At 41.7% G+C, this 24529-nt stretch overlaps 1 protein-coding gene across 2 annotated transcripts in view; it reads left to right on the plus strand.

Annotated features, from left to right (window-relative positions):
* LOC149224965 (phosphatidate cytidylyltransferase 4, chloroplastic-like) overlaps positions 1–24529 on the plus strand; it is a 231248-nt gene that overhangs the window by 129443 nt on the left and 77276 nt on the right. For both annotated transcript variants that reach the window (XM_089386366.1, XM_089386365.1), the window contains one exon: positions 21345–21460. In XM_089386366.1, coding sequence (XP_089242492.1) covers positions 21345–21460 — 116 coding nt within the window. The remainder of the gene's footprint in view (positions 1–21344; positions 21461–24529) is intronic.

The raw sequence follows: 24529 nt of genomic DNA on the forward strand, positions 1-24529 counted from the left end.
AGGGAGGAGATCAGAGAGGCAAAGGCTTCCACAGTTTCTCCCAGCTAAGCTGAAGTTCCAGTAGTTGAGGCAGGGATTGATGCACCTACATGAGGAGTCTCCGCATGGTCCATTGTGTATTAGTCGAGGGCAGCAAGCTCCTAGTGGAGGAGGCCCCAAGTGCCGAAGGAAGAAAACGTGCTCAGAGTTTGAAATCGCCAAAGGTGGGAGTAGAGTGCTTCACCTCAGGTGGGGAATCATCCAATACAAAAGTTTGTTACATTCCCAACAAAAGGGAGATAGTGTTTTTGATCATTGAAGTAGTTATCAGGAGAAGAAAAACTTAATTCTAGATGGTGCCCTAGAAAATCAAGGAGGATGGGTCACTTGCATCTGTTGAAGTTTCTAAATTTGCTTAGTTTAGAAACCCTTCATGCACCTTTTTTGATTTATTCCTACCTACTTGTTATTTTTCTTTAACAAGTTATTTACAAAGTAAATACTGAAATAAACACCAGTGCATGCTCAACATATTACAGATCAACAACTAAAAGAAACAAGAACAAACACACCACATGACACCATTATTTTTGGACCAATGTCCCTGGAAAAAACCAATGCGGGAAAACTAGTGCAACTATCTGAGGGTTTTCTTATTAAGCAATATCAGAGTACAATCTGGGTGTCGAAATTTGCCTACCCAACAGAGAATTTCCTTAGCAGCTATATCTCATAGTTTGAGAGAAATCTCCTGGCTGAAACCCCGGAAAATCCTTCCGGTAGTTCCTTAGCACAAAATTGCTCCTGCAACCCTAACGTCTGCCCAATCTGGAATGTGTCAGCCCCTCTCTGTCCCATGCTGGCCCTGCGTTAGCCTTTCTTGGCCTGTGTCAGCCCCAGGAGGCCCCGCGTCAGCTTTGGGAGCCTTTGCGTCAGCTGCATTGGCCCCTCTGGTGCTTTGGGTAGCACTTGGTTGCTTCTGCGTGGCCCTTCGTGAGCCCTTGCTGGCTGTACATCACCCTGCTTGGCTGCTGTGTTGCTCTCCCGGCACAATCTCTGCCTTCTCTGTTTCTCTGTACTCAATGCCCCTCAACTGCTCTCCCGATCACTGATTCTATTTCTCTTAGCAAACCTCGCTCTAGAGAATAGAATGACTGATCATCTGGTGTGCTCTCTAACTGACGCTTAAGCCCCCTCTTATATTTTTCCTGTTGACATCTCAAAGGCCGAGATTAAGCCCCTAATTAATGGCTAAGATTAGATTTGGCTTGATCCATGTCTTTTGGACCATTCTAACACAGATTCATATAAATACACATTAATATTTTATTTTCCCTAAGTTTAGACTTAGGGACTCTATTAAAAATTTTAATTATTTTAATATTCCCTGATCTGTTTAGAATCTGCCCAAACCCTTTCTGGGTATTGGAGATCTCATGTGCCCCAACCTCTCCACCAAATTTCGTGGCGAGCACATCCGATGCTACCCCAAATCAACACTCCCTCTTAGCAAGGACTGTGCTTTAGCAATACTCCTCACTGAGTATTACTCCAATCATCCGACATCGGTACCTGTGCTGATGCTAGGCCTTCCTGCCCAACATCCTCTGCACTGCTGCCTTCTGTACTGTTGCCCATGGTTCTGCCACTGCCACTGTTGCATCTGTATGACAACTCCCTCTGCATCTGTGCTGCTGCTAGTCCTTTCTCCTAGCACTGCATCCGCACTGCACCTCGTCTCATCATGCTGCATCGTGCTGCCCACTGCTGCACTGCAACTCAGTTACTGAGAAGTAAGTAACTAATCTCCCAACTGACCTCCTTGTTGGGCTAGAAACACCCTCTAATGTTGAAGCTCCCTCTGCCGCTCACAAGTGCTCCCTCTCTGACCTCTGCGCTGCTGCAACAACTCCCTGCATCTCACACCATTGCACACCTCTGTGTGCCTTCCTATACTGGCGCAACACTCCTGTGCCTCTCGCACTGCTGCAGCCTGCTAGCTCTGCGCTGTCTCAGGACTCCTACACTGTAGCTCTCTCTGCCATTCCATCCACGTCTGTCTCTACCCACTTAGCCAGTCTTGCTACTCCTCGTCGGGGCTCTCGTAGCAAGGTCTAACCCAAGAGGATGGGTAGCTCGAGGATCCTTCCCCTCATCGCCTATAGTCCGCCTGACTACAGCGCGATGTCTCCCCACTTCTTGTCAAGTGGTGCGTGTGCACTCATGGCATAGTCATCGTCTGTCAAAACTTCCTTCTCTGTACGTGCTGGCGCTGCCTTAGTCTCGGAAGACTCTCCCTTACTCTTCTTCCTTGGGCACTGGGTCGCATAATGACCCATCTCCTCATAGTGGAAGCACTTGATCTTGGAGAGATCTTTCTTCTTCCGCTTCTCCTGCTTTCCCTCAGATGCTAGGGCCACATACTCCTCCTGTTGAACTTTGATCCCTTTGCTGCTGCTACCTGTCTTTGACTGTCGTCTGATCTCTTCCTGGCAAAGAGCTGCCCACATCTCGTCCCAAGGTAGGAGAGTCCCTCTGCCCAGGATACTCTGGACAAACACTTCCCAGTCTTCTGAGACAACATTCAGGGCTGTCCTCACCATAAGCTCGTGATCCGCTGTCGCTCCTATACCAGTCAACTGGTCTCGGATCTCATTCAGTCCTCCGAGGAAGGTGTCAATCGATTGACCCTTCTTCATCTGATATGACCTCATCTGGTTCTCGAGCAACATTCTTCTCTACACAAAAGTATGCTGGTACAGGTTCTTGAGAGCCTCTCACATCTCAACTACCGTTTCGTTCTCAGCTATATGTGGTACCACATGATCGTTGACCCCGTCAAGGATAATGCACTTGGCCCTTGCCATCGCCTCTTCGTACTTGTCGTTATCATTGGGGTTGACTGGGATAGTTGTAACCTTCAAGGAGAAGTTCTTGACATGATTCCTGTCAAGCATTGATAAGATTCTGGCCTTCCAGACTGCGGAGTTCGATGCTTCGTCCAGTCTATCCTGGTCTCTTACCCCGTGTAATGCCGTGACACTCCTCTACTTCCCTCCTGGAAGTTCTCCGTTCGACTCCTCTGAGTCTCTACTTCCCGTCTAGAAGTTCTCTTTTGGACTCCCTCTGAGTCCTGATTTCCCTCCTGGAAATCCTTTTGCCGCTTGTCGAGATGTCCCCTACTCTGATCGTCTTGTGCAACTGCACTGCTGATCTAGGTTCCTCGGCTAGAAACCCTCGGTAATAACTCCTCTGGTCCTGCTTTGTCAGGTATTGTTCTGACTATAGTACCTCATCAGCTCCACTCTGCAATATTCCTGCAGCCTTCTAGACCCCAGCAACTGCCTCTCTGTGAATTGCATCAGCCCTTCTCTGCCTCACGCTGGCTCTGCGTTACCCCGGATGGGTCTGTGTCAGCCCTCTGGCCCTCTGAGGCTCTATGCAGCTCCCGGCTTCTTCTGCGTGGCTCTGGATGGCTCTACGTCACACTTCTTGGCCTCTGCGTTGCTAGAAACAACTTCTGTCACCTCGGGACAAATGTTTTCTGCTGCTATTGCTTCGCTCGACAGATGTCTCTTAGTCCTCCCATCATCTGCAATCACGCTCTGATACCATGTTGAAGTTCCTAAATTTACTTAGTTTAGAAACCCTTCATGCACCTTTTCTGATTTATTCTACCTACTTGTTATTTTTCTTTAACAAGTTATTTACAAAGTAAATACTGAAAATAAACACCAGTGCATGCTCAACATATTAGATATCAACAACTAAAAGAAACAAGAACAAACACACCACATGACACCATTATTTTTGGACCAATGTCCCTGGAAAAAACAATGCGGGAAAACTAGTGCAGTTATCTGAGGGTTTTCTTATTAAGCAATATCAGAGGACAATCTGGGTGCCGAAACTGGCCTACCCAACAGAGAATTTCCTTAGCAGCTATACCTCACAGTTTGAGAGAAATCTCCTGGCTGAAACCCCGGAAAATCCTTCCGACAGTTCCTCGGAACAAAACTGCTGCTGCAACCCCAACGTCTGCCCAATCTAGACTGTGTCAGCCCCTCTCTGTCCCACGCTGGCCTTGTGTTAGCATTTCTTAGCCTGCGTTAGCCCTAGGAGGCCCTGCGTCAGCTTTGAGAGCCTTTGCGTCAGCTACGCTGGCCCCTCTGGTGCTCTGCGTATCACTTGGCTGCCTCTGCGTGGCCCTGCGTGAGCCCTTGTTGGCTTTGCGTCACCCTCCTTGGCTGCTGCGTTGCTCTCCTGACACAATCTCTGCCTTCTCTGTTTCTCTGTACTTAATGCCCATCAGCTGCTCTCCCGATCACTGATTCTATCTCTCTTAGCAAACCCCGATCTAGAGAATAAAATGATTGATCATCTGGTGTGCTCTCCAAGTGACCTTCAAGCCTCCTCTTATACTCTTCCTGTTGACATCTCAACGGCCGAGATTAAGCCCCTAATCAACGACTAAGATTAGATCTAGCTTGATCCATGTCTCTTGGACCATTCTAACACAGATTCATATTAATACACATTAATATTTTATTTTCCCTAAGTTTAGACTTTGGGACTCCATTAAAAATATTAATTATTTTAATATCTCCTGATCTGTTTAGAATCTGCCCAAACCCTTTCTGGGTATTGGAGATCTCATGTGCCCCAACCTCTCCACCAAATTTCGTGGCTAGAGCACATCCGATGCTACTCCAAATCAACAGCATCATAGAGCATTTCCAATATTCAGGGATATTGTCATTGGTCTTTTGCAGTTTAATGTGGATCAACAAGCACTGTACAAGGGGTGTGCTCTTGGCAAGTATGCCAAGGCTGCTTTTCTGAGTAGTGAGAGCAGATCCAAAGGGATCTTCGATCTAATGCCTATCGATGTGTGTGGTTTGATATTAGTAGCATTAGTGAGGGGTTCAAATAGGTAGAATGATTAGAGTCTTGAGGTCGGATAATGGGGGTGAGTACACACCGCAAATGACTTCAAAGGTTTCTGCAAGGAGGTAGGGGTCAAGAGAGAGTTGTTGGTGCATTACAACCCACAACATAATAGGGTTTGTTACATTTTCTTGTGAACCTAGCACCTGACAAACCATTAACCTAGCAGATTACAAATCTACTGAATGGAAGCACAACTAGGTTCTTAAGTTAAATCAACAGAAGCAAAAACATAACCAATTTCATAAAATGACATATATTCTGCCCAGTCAATCAGTTTCATCATTAGATTGATTCAGAACCTGCTTGGTATCTCATCCAGAAATAATGACCCAACTGAGGAAATACATGTACAACAGTGGATTTGATCCAACTGATCAAGCCCTCGTTGGTTGATTTGGAATTCCTTGCTACCCCCTTTCTCCGAGCCAACACACTAAAGTAGCACACTCCTCACTAAGATGCCTCTCTTACTCTTGTGATACTGTATGGTGTACCTTCTCCGTGTCCTTAGCCTTGCCTTTATAACTTTTTGTTGAGCTATGTCCGTAAATTGATCTCCATAGTGATTAATGATCGAGATTAGATCTCGCCTCACTTGAGATCAAGGGTTGAGATTAAAAGATAATGACTAAAGTAATTTACTATACTTTTTCTAATGTTTCTTTAGCTCAATAAGCGAACATAGTAATTATGCGCTTTCCTAAATTAGACTTAGGCTAAGTTACAAATGCAACTTACACTAAAGAAAGTATCCAAGGAGACTTTGGTCAACTTCTGCACGCCTAGACGCTTAGTCCTATGCAAAATTACTTGCTCAAATTGCAAACGTCAACAGGGTTGCTGAAAGGAAGAATTGGTCCCTAGTGGAGTTTCCAGGGTGATGATTCATGATTGAGATTTGACCATGTTCCTTTGGGTGGAAGCATGTAATATGACAATGTATGTGCAAAACTTGAGTCCTTATAATGTCTTAAGGAACAAGACTCTAGAGGAGGCTTTATTTGGAGTGAAGCCGAAGATTGGCCACTTTCACACTTTAGGTTGTCTAGTGTATATCCATGTACCAACAAAGAAGAGGACGAAGTTGGAGTCCTCAGGTTAGAAGGGCCTATTTGTGGGCTATAGTGAGACCTTAAACACATATAAGGTCTTCATTCCAACAGAATGGAAGATTGTGGTGAGTTGAGATGTCAAGATTGAGGAGGGCTTGGCATTCAAGAAGTCTCATGAGCCCATCCACTGAAAGAAGACAAGGATTGACAGGCTTCGAAGATTGAGGATATTTCATCGCCACTCATAGCAAGGACAAGGTCTTTACTTTAGGAGGAGGAGTTGGAAACTCCTTCTAGTTTTGTCAGGAGGAGGCCTCAAATGACGAGAACAAACATTGAGGGATGCTCAGGAGCATGTGGAGGCTCCTAGGAGCGTATCCAATGAGAGTACACTGCCAAGGAAGTTTCCCAGTTATATGGTTCTCATGAGTAACACCATTGATTCTGAGTGTGCTAGTTTTGAGGAGGTAGAAGACAAGAAGGTTTCGAGGGACGCCATGATGGAGAAGTATCACTTCATTATGACGAATGATGTGTGGGACATAGTTTTGAGATTGGAGGGAAATATCGACAGTGAGCTTTAGGTGGATCTTAAAGATCAAGAATGTTGTGAATGATAGCATAAGGAATACAAAGCAAGGTTTGTGGTGAGAGGGTTCTCCCATGAGGATACTTATGCTCCAATCGCCAAGTATACTTCCATTCAGGCTGTCATATCTTATGCCTTGGTAATGGGGTGGAAGATGCATAAGACGAATATGAAAAAGACATTCCTCAATGGAGTTATTGAGTAGGAGGTGTACATTGAGCAACCTCAGGGCTTTGAGATTCATGGGAGGGATTCTAATGTATGCAGGCTTAGGAAGGTCTTGTACAAACTCAGGCAGGCATTGAGGGTAGGGTACTCTAGGATGTATGGGTATAAGCATGAGCTTCACCAAGAGTGAGGTGGATCCCAAGTTGTACTCTATACTTGTTGGAGATGATCCACTCATCTTGGTGTTGTATGTTGATGTCTTGTTTCTCATGGGTGCAGAGAAGCTCATTGCTATGTGCAAACAATATTTGGCTTTGTATTTTGAGATGAAGGACATCAACTTGATGCATTACTTCTTAGGGTTGGAGGTGTGGGCAGCTAAGTAAGATCTTCCTTGTACCAGGGAAGTATGCAACTGATATTCTAAGAGATTTGGGATGGTTGACTCAAAGTTGGTGGATCCCATGTCATATAGACAACTGATTAGTTCATTGATGTATCTGGTCAACACTACGTCAGATATCTACTTTGCTGTAAATAACCTAAGCTAGTTAATTGTGGAATCGAGGCAAGTGCATTGGACTGCAGCGAAGCATGTGCTTAGGTACTTGCATTGTACAATGGTGTATGGACTGAGATATGTCAGGAGTGATGGAGTGAAGCTGTAGTGATATATAGACTCAGATTGGGTCGGAATTGTAGTGGATAGAAATGCTCCTCAACATGCTACTTCAACTTGGGATCGACAGTGGTATCATGGTTCAACAGCAATCAAGTATTCATGGCACTTAGTTCAATAGAGGCAGAGTATATGAAATCTAGTGTGGTGAGTCATGAGGCTATTTGGCTTAGCAAGTTGCTCACATGATCATTTCGTTAGGAGTTGGAGGCCATAATGATACATTGTGATAATTAGAGTTGCATCAAATTCTCAGAGAATCTAGTGTTCCATGATAGGTCCAAGCATATTGAGATCAAATATCACTTCATCAGAGACGAGGTTCATAGAGGAGTAGTGAAGCTTGGATATATCTCTGCAGATGAGTAGGTTGTTGATATTTTGACCAAGCCCTTGGTAAAGGGGAAGTTGTCTTCTATAGAGATTTGTTAGGAGTGGTGCATAATACCTTCTCGCTAAAAGAAGGTGTTGAAGTTTAGCAACAAACATGTGTTATTGCATAGGTTAGGTGTCAAGTATGCACGAGTCGTCCAAAATATCACTTAGGAAACTTGCTTAATTTGAGTAAGTCATTTTTATGATTTTCCGAAGTCTAACTTAGGGAAAGCACATTAATTAAGTTAATTAATTAATTTTGGCTATTGAGCTAGGAAAATCTAAGGAAATGTAATTTAATTACGTTAGTGACTTAGATTTAATCTCAACCATTGATCTCAAGTGAGGTGAGATCTAATCTCAATCATCAACCACTTTGGAGATTAGGGTTAGGGATTTAGCTCAATGATGAATTATAAAAGACAACTTTATGAGAGAAGAAGACATATTTGTGAAGAGCATTTTCTCAGTGAGAGAGCTCAACAAAAGGTGAAGAAGGAGTTTCATTTAGAGGTCAAGGCCAAGTGAAGAAAATATGAAGAGAGATTTCATTGGCAAGAGACATTCCCAACAAGATTGTACATGTTTAGCAGATCAACAAGGAGCAACCGCACATGTGAGGCCACATTTAGCTAGAGATCTCACACATGCCACATAGGGAGGGTTTGTACAACTGGTACAAGTGCCTAGGTGTGCATGAGTCCAAATCGACCACATGATTGAGGGCAAGTTGCAGAATGAAGCAAATAGTGGGTCGTTGGGGTGTTTTAGAGGAGATTTGGAGGGTTGTACAATTGGTACAAATGCCCGAAAAATATTTGTATTTGTTGTAGCTTATAATTTTTAGAAGGGTCATTTTTCCTAGGTAGGGAGGCCTTACTTTTTTGAGTAATAAAAGTGAAGTTCAGTTGGAGGGCTAATTCTATATGAGAATTATTTCCTGTGTTTGCTGTCATTGTAAATCTCCGAGTTAAAATTCCATTGTGTTTTATCCAATAAGTGTAGATTTAAATCTCTGAGTTATAAATTGACTAGGAATAATAAAATACATTTGGAATTAGAAGTTTAACACAAGGCTGCTTGGGAGCGGGGAGCAGCATTTTCAAAAGCTCCAGAGTTGGGAGCGAATTTTTGTGTAATATATATTTTTATATATTTTGATGCATATATGTTAACAAAAGAATGTAGAATGATGAATTAGATATAAACAACATAAAACATGGATTAAACCATATAACATCAATAATTTAGAAGTTATAATCTTCATTAACCACATGTCCACAGATTACAAGTTCTTACTTATATAGCATGTAAGGGTGCACATAACCAAAATAGCATCAAGTTTAATTAATCTCTGAACCAAAAATACATCAACAAATAGGCTCTAGATGGCCTCTAGCATCCAAAACAATCATGCTACAAAAAATACCTACATATCATCAAAATCATTGCCTATCTTGGGATCTTTGTCATTAATATCACCCTCTAAGCATTAACATAAAATAGTAAAAACGTAGCATTTCAAGTCAAGATTTTGCTTGAGTGGTGCGTACATTTTTAGTAGGGTCATAATAGAGGAGTTTGACAACCAATGTCCCTAACATCAAAGTACTTGGTGCTTTTGATTAAATACGAGTTCCATACCCTAGTACATGAGAAAATCCAATGGAAACATTGGAATCCCCCCAATCTTGAAATTTTGAAAAATTGATAAGTTTGTTGGGATTTTAGTGAGATCTAAAATTCTACTTTCTCCATATGAAATCCAATGAGGTTGTAACTATTCTCAAACATCCCAAGTCATTTCATGGTAATGTTAAAAATTTAAGTCACTTTTACCTTTTTTTTGGGTGAAAAAGTCATGGAGCAATTTTGTTTTTTTTGGGAGCATGCTCTCGATTTCCTCCCGCTCTGAGCACGCTTCGTGAGCGGATTCGGGGGAGAGGGGGGGGGTTTCTCCCCTACAGCCCTGGTTTAACAAATTGTACACCACTGCTCGTCTTAGCATTCATTCTACCACCAAAACTACAAACCACACCACCACTGTCTTGTTGGAAACGTAACATTTAACTTGTACCTGCCATAAATAGAAAATGCTAGTTATAGACATGCCCAAAGAATGTGTTTCTCCAAAAGGTGGAAAAACAAAAAGTGGAATAGATTGATCATGAAGAAATCAAGCATTAGTCTATCTTCAAAAAAGAAAAAAGCAGGTCAGATTGGTCATCTCACATTCAACTAAAAGCAATCTTATTGGACTCACCTTTTTACAAAGATCAAGAATATGTAATCATCACTAACATTTAGGCCTGACGAAACTTACTCTGGAAGGAGTACTGATCAATGTCAATGTCTGGACTCTGAATGCATCTGAAATGAGACTAGTGGGATGGAATGTGGCTGGACCTTAACCATCTGGTTGCATGAGTACTACTGTGGGTCAACAAGCCTTCAATAGAGAAAAATACAAGTCGGGAATGTCTAAAGTCTAGGTTTGATCAGGAGATGCTAGCAAATAGAAATTCATTGGTCAATTGACAACAATTATTATTAAGAAGCAGATTTTAGTTCAAAGTGATTTGATAATTTTAAAGATCTATTACATCAAAAAACCCTGACCGTGGAACAACAAAAGTTGATTGAAAAGTTACAAACCTTTGACTTTGAATATTACATAAAAAGGAAAAAATTAATGTGGTCGTGGATGCGCTTTCCAAAAAGGATGAAGAGATAAATTCATATACAATGTTCGTCATTGTACTTGATGATGAGGACATAATACATCAAAGACCTTGAAAAAACCCAAATTATCGAGAATATAGAAAGCATTACAAATTTGACTTCGAAAAATTATATCCTTTGGTATAAAGATTGCATCTCCCTACCTCCTGCCAAATTTAAACATAAACTTTTTTAGTAATTACACGAGTCACCACAAGTTGGTCATGAAGGTTTAATAAAAGCATACTTTAACACCAGGATATCTTTCCACTGAAAAGGAATGAAGAATGATAAAAGTAACAAAAGTGATGTCTTCCCTTACTGTGATTTAGTACACCCCTACATATTCCAAACCAAAAATGGTAAGAGCTTTCAATGGGCTTTATAGAGGGATGTCCATTATTAGAAGGGAAAGATATAATTTTTATGGTGGTAGGTAGACTAACAAAATATCCACATTCTATATTGCTCTAAAAAGGTGACGAGGACAAACAAGTAGTAGAGGCATTTCCAAAAAATATATAAATTGCGTGGTTTTCCAAAGCTGATTGTAAGTGACTGCAATCCCAATTTTAAAAGTAACTTTGGGAGTCAATTATGTAAGTAGGTTGGATTACCTTTCACAATGAATTCTACATTCCATCACCAATTTCACAGACAAATTGAAACAATCAACAAATGTACAGAAACATACCTTTAGTTTTCTTATTTGACAAGCACAACAAATGGTTGCATCTAGCAGAATGGTGGTAGAACTTCAACTATCTGTTGATTTGGGGTAGCATCAGATGTGCTCTAGCCATGAAAATTGGTGGAGAGGCTAAAGCAAATGAGATCTCCAATACCCAGAAATAGTTTGGGCAAAATCTAACCGGTTTGGGAGATATTAAAATAATTAATAATTTTAATGGAGTCCCTAAGTCTAAACTTAGGGAAAATAAAATATTAACGTGAATTAATATAAAACTGAGTTAGAATGGTCCATGTCTTCTTAGGGAAAATAAAATATTAATGTGAATTAATATAAAACTGAGTTAGAATGGTCCAAAAGACATGGATCAAGCCAAATATAATCATAGCTGTTGATTAGGGACTTAATCTCGGTCGTTGAATTGTCAATGAGAAAGGTATAAGAGGAGGCTTGAGGGTCACTTGGAGAATACATCGAGTTGATCAAGAATTCGATTTTCTAGGGCAGGGCTTGCTGAGGAAATCGAAGGAGTGATCAAAGTTGCAGTTGAGGGGCAGTGAATACAGAAGCAGAGAGGCAGAGAGGGTACCGGGAGCATCAACGCAGAAGCTGGGAGAGGGTTGACGCTGAACCAGCCAGAGGCCATGCAGAGGCAGCCAGGAGCTGTGCAGTGCTAGAGAGAGCCAGCGTGGGTGATGCAAGGGCTCCAAACATTGACGGAGGGCTAGTTGGGGTGATGTTGGGTTGACGCTGGACCCTAGAGGTTGACATTGGGAAATTTCGTGGGACAGATTGCAGCTAAGAGCTATGGGATTGTACATCCGTGGTTTTTAGCTGGAATATCTATCTTCGACTGAGAGGTACTACTGCCGAAAACATTCTCTGTTGGGTGAGCCATTTTTGGCACCCAGATTGTATTATGAAATTGCTTAATAATAAAACCCTTAGATAGTTGCACCGGTTTTCTCACATTGGGTTTTTCGGGGACATTAGTCCAAAAATAACGATGTCCCTTGTGTGTTCGTCTATTATTTCAGTTGATGATCTGTATATGGGTTGAGACTGCATTTGTGTTTATTTTCAGTATTTATATGGTTAAATAACTTGTTAAGGAATATCAATAAACAAGAAGGTGAAATAAACCAGATAATGCAGGAAGAATTTCTGACGTGTTAGACTTAGAAATTTCAACATGGTATCGGAGCGTGGTTGCAGATCACAGGAGAACTAAGGGCATCAGTAGCAGAAACAGTTGCCCCGAGTGCAGAAGTTGTTCCTAGCGGAAAAGCAACAAGGAAGGGGTGACGTAGTGCCTGTGTCATCAAGTTTGATCCAGAAGAAGGATCAACACAGTGGCAGAAAGGAGTAGACCTGACCTACGCAGTGCACGGTCATCTTTCTCAGTCAGGAAGGATTGACATCCGTGGCCAGGAGGTGTGGATTTCGCTGGTGCCGGGATTGTGCAGAGTCTAGAGGCTCTAACCTTCAGTTTGCTGGGGCATAGGAAGCTATGGAGAAGTTGCAGAGTGAAGCTGGTGGGGTACTGTGATCAGAACAATACTTAACAAGGCAAGAACAAGGAGGAGGGAATTGCTACTGAGGATTTCTAGCCAAGAAATCCGGATCAGTGGTGCAACTGCACTAACGATCGGAGTGGGGGCATCTCGAAATTGGCAAAGCGGTTTCCAGGAGGGAAATCAAGGCTCAAAGGGAGTCACACCGAGAACTTCTAGGAGGGAAGTAGAGAGACTCGAAAGAGGAGTAGCGAAATGGCAGTGAACGGGGTAAGAGATCAGGATAGATTGGATGGAGCCTCAAACTTCGTAGTCTGAAATGCCAGGATCTTGTCTGTTCTAGATAGGAATCGTCTCAAGGACTTCGCCTTGAAAACCATAGCAATCCCAGTTGACCCGGCTGAGAATGATAAGTACGAGGAGGAAATGGCGAGGGCCAAGAGCATCATCCTTGACGGGGTCAAGGACCATGTAGTACCATATATTGCCGAAAAGGACACGACATATGCGATGTGGGAGGCCCTGACGAAATTGTATCAACATACTTCCATGCAGAGGAAGATGCTACTAGAAAATCAGTTGCGGTCATATCAGATGCAGAAAGGAGAATAGATCGACACCTTCCTTGGTCGATTGAAGGAGATCTGGGATCAATTGAGTTCCATAAGGGCCATGCCAGATCAGGAATTGATGGTGAGAACAACATTGAACGCAGTCTCAAAGAACTAGGAGGTATTTGTCCAGAGCATACTGGGCATATCGACCCTTCCAGATTGGGAGGAACTGTGGGTGGGTCTTCGTCAGGAAGAGATCAGAAGGCTAGCCAAGGCAAGAAGCAACGACAAGGGGGTTAGAATCAAGAAGGAGGAAGAGGAGGATGCTGCCCTAGCATCTGAGGGAAAGCAGGATATACGAAAGAAGAAGGACCTCTCCAAGGTAAAATGCTTCCACTGTGGGGAATTGGGTCATTATGTGAGCTAGTGTTCGAGGAAGAAGAGCAAGGGAGAGGCTTCTAAGACCAAGGTTGCACTAGCAAGGGCAGAGAAAGAAGTGGAGACAGATGATGACTGTGCCATGAGTGCTCATGCACCTCGTGAGAGGAAGTGGGGAGACATCGAGCTGTAGTCAGACGGACTATAGGCGATGAGGGGCAGGATCCTCGAGGTACCCAACCTCTTGGATTATACCTTGCTACGGGAGCCTCGAAGAGGAGTAGCAGAACTGACGAAGATGTCAGAGTTGGGAGATCAATTACTTACTTCTCAGTAACTAAGTTGCAGTGCAACAATTAGTAGTGGCAGTGCTATGGGCAACACGATGCATCATGATGAAAGGGATTACAATGCAGATGTAGCAGTGGCAGTGGCAGGGCCATGGGCAATAGCACGGATGCAGAGGGAGTTGTTGTACAGATGCAACAGTGGCAGTGGCAGGGCCATGGGTAGCAGTACATGATGCAATAGTGCAGAGGATGTTGGGCAGCAGGCCTAGCATCAACACAAGGATCGATGCCGGATGATCAGGGTGATGCTCAATGAGGAGTATTACTAGAGCACAGTCCTCGCTAAGAGGGAGTGTTGATTTGAGGTAGCATCAGATGTGCTCTAGCCACACAAATTGGTGGAGAGGCTAAAGCACATGAGATCTCCAATACCCAGAAATGGTTTGGGCAAAATCTAACCAATTTGGGAGATATTAAAATAATTAATATTTTTAATGGAGTCCCTAAGTCTAAACTTGGGGAAAATAAAATATTAATGTGAATTAATATAAAACTGAGTTAGAATGATCCAAAAGTCATGGATCAAGCCAGATCTAATCTTAGCTGTTGATTAGGGACTTAATCTCGGTCGTTGAATTGTCAACGAGAAAAGTATAAGAGGAGGCTTGAGGGTAACTTGGAGAATACACCGATTTGATCAAGAATTCGATTTTCTTGGGCAGGGCTTGCTAAGGAAATCAAAGGAGTGATCAAAGTTGCAGCTGGGGGGCAGTGAATACAGAAGTAGAGAGGTAGAGAGGGTATTGGGAGCATCAGTGCAGAAGACGGGAGAGAGTTGACGCAGAACCAGCCAGAGGCCACGCAGAGGCAGCCAGGAGCTGTGCATTGCCAAAGAGAGCCAGCGTGGGTGACACAGGGGCTCCAGAGGTTGACGCGGAGCCTCCAGAGGTTGACACAGGGCTAGTTGGGGTGACGTTGGGGTGACGCTGGGCCAGGGAGGCTGACACAGACCCTAGAGGCCGACGCTGGGAGATTTTGTGGGACAGGTTGGAGCTCAGAGTTGTGGGATTGTACATATGGGGTTTTGAGCCAGAATATCTGTCTCCGACTGAGAGGTACTATTGTCGAGAGCATTCTCTGTTGGGTGAGCCATTTCTGACACCCAAATTGTATTCTGAAATTGCTTAATAATAAAACCTCAGATACCTGCACTAGTTTTCCCACATTGGGTTTTTCCGGAGACATTAATCCAAAAATAACGGTGTCCCTTGTGTGTTTGTCTATTATTTCAGTTGATGATCTGTATATGAGTTGAGACTGCATTTGTGTTTATTTTCAGTATTTATATGGTTAAATAACTTGTTAAAGAATATCAATAAACAAGTGGGTGAAATAAACCAGATAATGCAGGAGGAATTTCTGACTTGTTAGACTTAGAAATTTCAACACATTGGATGTGCTCTAGCCAGGAAAATTGGTGGAGAAGCTAAGGCACATGAGATCTCCAATACCTAGAAATGTTTTGGGCAGAATCTAAACAGTTTGGGAGATATACAAATAATTAATATTTTTAATGGAGTCCCTAAGTCTAAACTTAGGGAAAATAAAATATTAATGTGAATTCATATAAAACTGAGTTAGAATGGTCCAAAAGTCATGGATCAAGCCAGATCTAATCTTAGCCGTTGATTAGGGACTTAATATCGGTTGTTGAAATGTCAACCAGAAAAGTATAAGAGGAGGCTTGAAGGTCACTTGGAGAACACACCGAGTTGATCAGGAATTCGATTTTCTGGGGCAGGGATTGCTGAGGAAATCGAAGGAGTGATCAAAATTGTAGCTGAGGGGCAGTGAATGCAGTAGCAAAGAGGCAGAGATAGTACCGAGAGCATCAATGCAGAAGCCAAGAGGGGGTTGACACAGAGCCAGCTAGAGGCCATGCAAAAGCAGCTAGAGGCCACGCAGAGGCAGTTAGGAGTTGCACAGAGCTTGAGGAGGGCCAGCGCGGGGGACGTAGAGGCTCTAGAGGCTGACGCAGAGCCCCGAGAGGTTGACGCTGGGCTAGAGAGGCTGACGCAGACCCTAGAGGTTGACGTTGGGAGATTTCGTGGGGCAGATTGGGGCTGATATCTGTGTCCGACTTAGAGGTACTACTACGGAGGGCATTCTCTGCTGGGTGCGCCATTTTTGGCACCCAGATTGTATTCTGAAACTGCTTAATAATAAAACCCTCAGATAGCTGCACCGGTTTTCCCGCATTGGGTTTTTCTGGGGATATTAGTCCAAAAATAACTATGTCACTTGTGTGCTTGTTTTTCCTTCAGTTGATGATCTGTATGTGTTGAGACTGTACTTGTATTTATTTTCAGTATTTACATGGTAAATAATTTGTTAATTAACAGAACAAGTAGGAAGAAATAAATCAGAAAGAACAGGAAGGATTTCTAACAGTTAGACTTAGAAATTCCAACATGGTATCAAATTGTGGTTGCAGATCACAAGATAACTGAGGGCATCAACCGAGCAGAGCAGTAGCAACAGAAACAGCTGTCCCGAGTGACAGAAGCTGTTCCTAGCAGAAAAGCAACAAGGAAGGGGTGACGCAGTGCCTGCGTCATCAATTCGAGCTGCAAAGAGGATTAGCGCAGTGGCATAGAGGAGCAGACCTAACCTATGCAGTGCCCAATCATCTTTCTCAGTGAGGAAGGATTGACGCCTGTGGCCAGGAGGTGCGGATTTTGCTGGTGCCGGGATTGTGCAGAGCCTAGAGGCTCTAACCTTCAGTTTGCTGGGGCATAGGAGGCTGTGGGTAAGTTGCAGAGTGAAGCTGGTGGGGTACTGTGGTCAGAACAGTACCTAATAGGGCAAGACCAAGGAGGAGGGAGTTGCTGCTGAGGATTTCTAGCCAAGAAATCTGGATCAGTGGTGCAACTGCACTAACAATCGGAGTGGGGGCATCTTGACATTGGTAGAGGGGTTTCCAGGAGGGAAATCGAGGCTCAAAGGGAGTCACACCGAGAAATTCTAGGAGGGAAGTAGAGAGACTCGGAAGAGTTGAAAGAGGAGCAACAAAATGGCAGTGAACGGGGTAAGAGATTAGGACAGACAGGACTGGCGGATGTCGGTAGAGATGGATGCGGATGGAGTGATAGAGGGAGCATCAACATCGAGAGTGTTTCTAGCCTGACCGAGATGTGAGAGTTGGGAGATCAGTTACTTACTTCTCAGTAACTGAGTTGCAGTGCAACAGTTAGCAATGGCAGTGCTATAGGCAGCACGATGCAGCATGATGAGAGGGGTTGCAGTGTAGATGCAGCAGTGGCAGTGGTAGGGTCATGGGCAGCAACATAGATGCAGAGGGCACTGTCATACAGATGCAACAGTGGCAGTGGCAGGGCCATGGGTAGCAGTACATGATGCAGTAGTGCAGAGGATGTTGGGTAGCAGGCCTAGCATCAGCATAGGGACCGATGTCGGATGATTAGGGTGATGCTTAGTGAGGAGTATTACTAGAGCACAATCCTCGCTAAGAGGGAGTGTTGATTTGGGGTAGCATCGGATGTGCTCTAGCCACGAAAATTGGTGGAGAGGCTAAAGCACATGAGATCTCCAATACCCAAAAATGGTTTGGGCAGAATCTAACCAGTTTGGGAGATATTAAAATAATTAATATTTTTAATGGAGTCCCTAAGTCTAAACTTAGGGAAAATAAAATATTAATGTGAATTAATATAAAACTGAGTTAGAATGGTCCAAAAGTCATGGATCAAGCCAGATCTAATCTTAGCCGTTGATTAGGGACTTAATCTCGGCCGTTGAAATGTCAACGAGAAAAGTATAAGAGGAGGCTTGAGGGTCACTTGGAAAACACACTGAGTTGATCAAGAATTCGATTTTCTGGGGCAGGGCTTGCTGAGGAAATTGAAGGAGTGATCAGAGTTGTAGCTGAGGGGCAGTGAATGCAATAGCAGTGAGGCAGAGATAGTACCGGGAGAATCAACGCAGAAGCCGGGAGAGGGTTGATGCAGAGCCAGCTAGAGGCCACTCAGAAGCAGGCAGAGGCAACCAGGAGCTGCGCAGAGCCTGAGGAGGGCCAACGTGGGAGATGCAGAGGCTCCAGAGGTTGACGCAAAGCCCCGAGAGGCTGACGCTGGGCTAGAGAGGCTGATGGTGGGTAGACGTTCGGCCAGAGAGGCTGACACAGACCCTAGATTTTGATGCTGACAAATTTCGTGGGGCATTTTGGGGCTGATATCTGTCTCTAACTGAGAGGTACTACTACCGAGGGCATTCTCTGTTGGGTGAGCCATTTCTGGCACCCAGATTGTATTCTGAAACTGCTTAATAATAAAACCCTCATATAGCTGCACTGGTTTTCCCGCATTGGGTTTTTCCGGGAACATTAGTCCAAAAATAACACTGTCAATTGTGTGCTTGGTTTTCCTTCAATTGATGATCTGCATGTGTTGAGACTGTAGTTGTATTTATTTTTAGTATTTACATGGTAAATAACTTGTTAATTAACAAAACAAGTAGGAAGAAATAAATAGGAAAGAACAGGAAGGATTTCTAACAGTTAGACTTAGAAATTCCAACACTATCACACCTCTAACAAAATGACACCATTTCTAACCTTATATGGCTGTGAACCTTCCAAGATGAAAAACTTAATCCGATTAGATATTAAGGTTTTAATAGTTAGAGATGTCATAGAAGAATCTCAAAGGGTGGTCAATCTATTGAAGAAAAGCCTTGCAAATGCCAGGAATAGAATGAAGTGGCAAGGAAATTCCCCCCACTCAAAACGAGAGTTTGAATAATGTGATTCAGTATTTGTACATTTACAAAATTACAAACAATTGTCATTAAAGCAACCAGTTATAAACACACTAGCCCGAAAGTCCCGTGGACTATATCAAATCGAAAGGAAGATCGTGCAAGTCACTTATGCCGTGGATCTCCCCAATGAATCAAAATCCACAACTTTTTCATGTTTCACGCCTTAAAAAAATTGGGGAACCAATTCCAAATCCAAATAGAGCTACCAGTATTGGACAAAGAAGGCAAATTGGTATTGGATCTTGAATAATAAATAATGTCCACCAAAATCAAGAAACTTCGTTGAATATAAATCACCAAGTACCGTATTAACTGGAAGAATCTATCCAATGATGAAGCAACATGGAAAGATGAAGTATTTTTCTATCCATGCTTTGAGGACAAAGCATTTTTAGTTTGTTCTTGGTTGGGAGGGGGGGAGGACTTGTAATATATCTAAATATATTGGATATACATAATATAAATAATTATTATAAAGAATAATTAAACATAGTAATGAATACAATACACAAATCAAAGGACAAAGCTCCCCATATGTAACCATTAAATGTATATTTAATAAAAATGTTGCCTACAATTGTAATCATTTTTTCATTTATCAATCATTTATTACGAATATATGTGCAGTATTTGTATTTTATATGTGTACAGTATTTTTGCAAGGCAAGCAAAGACAGATTAATAGGGTTTTATGATTCATTCCCTCCCCAACCCAATTTTTGAGATGTCTTGTTGGATCCTTTTTGGATGGGTGATTTGGAGAGTGCCTTGGGTTACTGATACCACTACAAACAAAATTGTAAATGGTTAGATGACAATGATCGAATATCATAAACTGTCAATCAGGGCCTCTGAAGCCACAGTGAGAACATGGGTGCTTACTAAGCATAGACTTATGTTTGATCCTTGAGCATTGCTATTTCAATATGAAAAATTGATATGATAGTTTATCTTCTTCTCTCAAAGTGATTTTCCTACAATTACATTTCTGCTTTATGATGATCAACTATTTGTCCTCCTCTTATGAAGATGAATCTTGTTTTAGATTTGAAACGTTGATCAGAACAAAATGGACACTGTGGGTTATCATCTGGATCTGCAATCTAACATGTCCTTTTTTTGTCTGGATTTAGAAATGTTACTGGTTACCGTGTTTCTTCCTCTTAATTCTTGCAGAATATTCAACATTCAAATCGTTAGGATTTAGGAATGATGGAGCAGTGAATACTGATACCGCTTGTTGGTGCTGATATTGTTGTAGACATTTTCAAAAACATGGCAAATAGAAGATTTTGGATTAAGCACTTATTGCTACCTAGATTTTCATTGATGGTCATTTTCAACATTTGGCACTAGGAGTAAAGCCCAAGAGGAGGAAAAAAAATTAAAAAATTGTTGAAATGGCAAATACATTTTCAATAGTTGGCCATTCTATTCTCCACACACCTTCCTATAGATAAATTGTGGTGCCCTACAACTTGAGGCTTCTTTCCATTGCTTTGCAAGCTCTATTTCAATGAGAGTTTTCTGATACCATCGTTCACAAACATTTCAACCTTGTGATTTTTTGGAACACTTCCAAGGAACACTGCCAAGTTTAGGGCTATTTCGTGCTGGCCACTAATAGATTAAAGGCTTGGTAATGATCACTAAGCTCTTGAGCATGGAGTGATAACCTGATTCTTTTCACAATGTGCATTTTCTAGTTTTTAAACAAGTATGGATAACATTAACTGGTTTATGAAACAAATGCGAGATTAAAGACTTAGTAATGCTCTCTGGGCTCCTGAGCATAGAGTGATAAGCTTGTTCTTTTCACAGTCTTCTAGTTTTCAAAAAGTTATCGATAACATGAACTGGTTGATAAAACAAAAGCAAGATGGCCAACAATATTTTTATTCCAAAGGAGGAAATATAGAGTGGACCAAGTTGATGGAGTTAATAGATGTATTAAGGTTTTAATTGGATTACCCAACTCAAATGAGTGTGGTAATCTGTCATTTAGGCAAAGCCTTTTTTGAGATATTAGTAATTTAAAAGCACTTGTCAAGGAACAGTAGCTTTCTTACCATGGATTCTCATTCTCTTAACCGATGTTTTACCCCAATTATATCAAAGCCCCCATGGTGGAATAGCAATGCGATCGCTCTGTACATGGGCATAAGACCCCTTCCCACAAGGTAAGAAAACAAAACAAGGTTTTTACATCGTAATTAGGTGCATCCCATGTATAATAGGGCATATGCTCATGGATCCCATATAAAAAGATTGGTATATAACATATAGATACACATTTGCTATATAATATTATAACATATAGATACCCATTCTCTCGTGCTGTCCTAAAGTTGGCAACTTCTAGTGCCTATTGCTGAAACTTGTATTTAATGTATTTAAAGATTATACTTTCTAAATGCTTTCTAGTCATGGGATCATCGACATAACATTAGGTTCATGTCATTTATCATGTTCATCTCATTAAACATGGACAGGAAAAAGCTACCTTTAGTCACTGATTCCATATTATATAATATATTCTCATCATTGGTTTCCTGTTTCAATCAGTGCATCAGCATTTGGAGTTCTCACTTTTATGGGATCTCTTTTTGGGGACCTGGTTGAGTCAATGATCAAGCGTGACGCAGGTGTCAAGGATTCTGGACAGCTCATCCCTGGACATGGTATGTATTTTCCCTGCATGTTACACTGTATGCATTATAACTTGAATTGACCAGCTACAAGATCCCAATAAATGTAACAAAGTAATATAAAGAATCCAGAATCAAGCAAGGGAGTGTTTTCTTGGATTCATTTTTGTAATTGTTTACACTTTGGGTACATCAAACTGAGAATAGCATATTGGCCCTATATTTAAACTTAAATCCCTTTTTGGTAATTAATTTGAAATTATTTTATATCGATCCCTTACACCTACTCTTTTACACATACGATGTTTTCTATTTGAGGAAATGCCTTTCAAGGTTGATGTAAGGGGATTAAACTGATAGCTATCTGCCAGTTGCTTTAATTTGACTTGTAAAGGCATCTTTATTTTAGCAAATTTTTTACTGGATGTTTCCATTTAAGGACATCTTATGTGCAGTTCATAGTAAGTGTGGCACACCCACACAGCCCGATGTATGGGGTGATTCTTCATCTGTGTAAGAGTTAATTGTAAAGAGTTAATTGGCTTAATTTTACATCAACACAAACTTATTGGCAAGTTGCTTTAGTCAGATTTATAGGGGCATATTTTTCATAGCAAATGTTTAACTGGATTTTCCATTCAAAAAGGAAATCTTATCTATAGTTCACAGCAAGGGTGGCACACCTGCACAACCTCAATTATGGGGCCATTCTTCCATTGAGTAAGAGTTAACTATCATAATTTTACATCCACATGATACACAGATCTGCACTTAAAAAATCTGTCCTACAACTAAAACAGAAAGACTGAAACACCAATCAAAGATTCATATTGTTGAGAAATCTAGGGGCAGATAGGGTAGATGATTTCTCTTACTTTGATAACTGCTTGTGATGTAGTTTTACTTAATTTGATTAGCCTTCCTTTTTCACTTGATTAGTATTAGCATTCTTCATCAAACAGCTCCCAAACCATAAAGAACAATAAGACAAAGGACACAAGATATAGTCGATCAGCCAGGGCCAAAACCTCTCCACTTGAGAGGAAAACCTACAAGAATTCTTCTCTTCTTATAGAATCTTTAGTTGACGAATTCCAAGACCCTCCAAGACCAAGTCCCTTGGCAAGTTTTCCTTCTAGCAGTTCCTTAGCAACTACTGCAATTTCGACCTCCAACAAATTCTTCTGTCCAACAAATTAATCTGCAGATTCTACTGCAACTCCGACCTCTCCAGCAGATTCACAGTTTCGATCTTTCACAACTTCGACTTAGTTGCAGCTTCATAGCTTCAATGCAACTTCACAACTTCGATGTAGCTTCACAGCGTCGATGCAGCTTCACAACTTCGATGCAGCTTTAGAATTTCGTCTTGCCTAGTCACTGCAGAAATCCTGACAAAAGAGAGAGAGGGAGAGGCCCAAAACTTTGATATTGTTCTTCTTCGTCCTTTTCCAGCTTCTATCTTGAGGAGATCGAACTTGCTTAAGTGTGTGTCCAAATGAGGTTGAGTTCCTTCTTATTTATAGGCTCTTGAGGGGTATGAATTGCTATATTTATTCCGATTTGTCCCTTCATGTAGGCCGACTTGATCTTTGCACCATGACAAGGTATTGGAGGGTGTTTTGACTCAAATAAATTTTGTTTACAATATGTAACATGCCCAAAAGGGTCTTTCATACATGAAAATGATTCAATTAACTTGTAGACTCAGTGACAAGCTCTAGAAACACTCAATGGGTGTTTGACCTAAAAATAAATCTCCCTTGAGCATGAAACCCATGCCTCAAGAATAACAATAATAAATTTATTTTTCTCTTTTCATTAAATACATAAAATCATGATCACATATGCCATTATGAAGACCGGACCTAGTTACATATTTCAACACTCCCTCTTAACTAAGGAAATATTCATAATCCATACAAGGTACTTGGACATTCTCAATCTGAAGAATTCTCATAAGAAGAGTCGGATTGGTAACCCATCTGTTTAGCATCATATAATCCAACACTGTCACATAGCAAGGCCTTGACTAACAACTCTATCTCTCCACAAGATCAGAGCACAATGTTGGCGAGACCAATGAGTTATAGACACCACCATCATTGTCTCTGAAGGCACATACCCCACTTGGGTGTTCAGAGATTATGTACTTCCAGGACTATTCTTATCTTGGTTTCCCAATGCTCAAAGAATATCGGTCCTCTATGACTACTCTTATGTTGGCTGCCCTCTTTCATCCTCAAAGAGTATTGAATGCCAGATGCTTACCCAATCCTCCATTCTTTCTTCTAAAGTGAAGACAAGAATGATGTGTCTATCTCTCCCTCTCAACTAGGGAGGATATACCCATTCCCATGAAATAATGTACCCATTCCTATAAAAGGAATGTATCCAAGCTCCCTCTTATCTAGGGATTTGTTTAAGCTCCCTCTTAATGAGGGAATTGCTTCCAACAACTTTCTTCTCTAGGTGGAGATCATGGGACTCTCAGTTGCTTGTGGGGCTCCTTCTTTTGTTTTCATGAAGTTCATTTCTAACATTATGGAGCCTTCATTTTTTGGGACTTCTTCATAGTGTATCGACCTTCCATCAGTTTCCTTCACGAGCCACATCGGTCATGTCATCCTTCTCTCTATCGAAAAGTGATCCTTTAGTCCACATTTGGATTTTTCTTCATACTGCTACCTCTTCCAAGTCATGCTTCCTTTAGGATCTTTCATCCAATCACATGAGTGTTAGTTGTAGGTGACATCTACAACCCTCTTTCGGTAGCCCTATATCAACCCATCCAGATGTTGTTCAAAATAAAAAATGAACATCAAATCACAATTACCTGTGTGATGGCCTTTCATAATGACATCTAACTTGCCTGCAACATCCTGCACATTCATAAACACATCTCCAAGACTTCATATGTCAAGGGTCTCTTTTCTTTACAGACCTTATCGCGGTCTTCTTCTCTATGGAGATGTCATGATCAATTCTTCTAGTCGTCGGATGTTGACTTCCTGTGACCGTAGTTGCATCTTTCATGATCTCTTGTTTCTATCTTCACATATTACTTCTTAGGAACTTTCCATACATAGTTCTTTCATCTTT

The sequence above is a fragment of the Pinus tabuliformis genome, chromosome Q (genome assembly GCF_031772625.1).
Source record: "Pinus tabuliformis cultivar Carrire ecotype Pingquan chromosome Q, CPIR1, whole genome shotgun sequence".
Lineage (NCBI taxonomy): Eukaryota > Viridiplantae > Streptophyta > Pinopsida > Pinales > Pinaceae > Pinus > Pinus tabuliformis.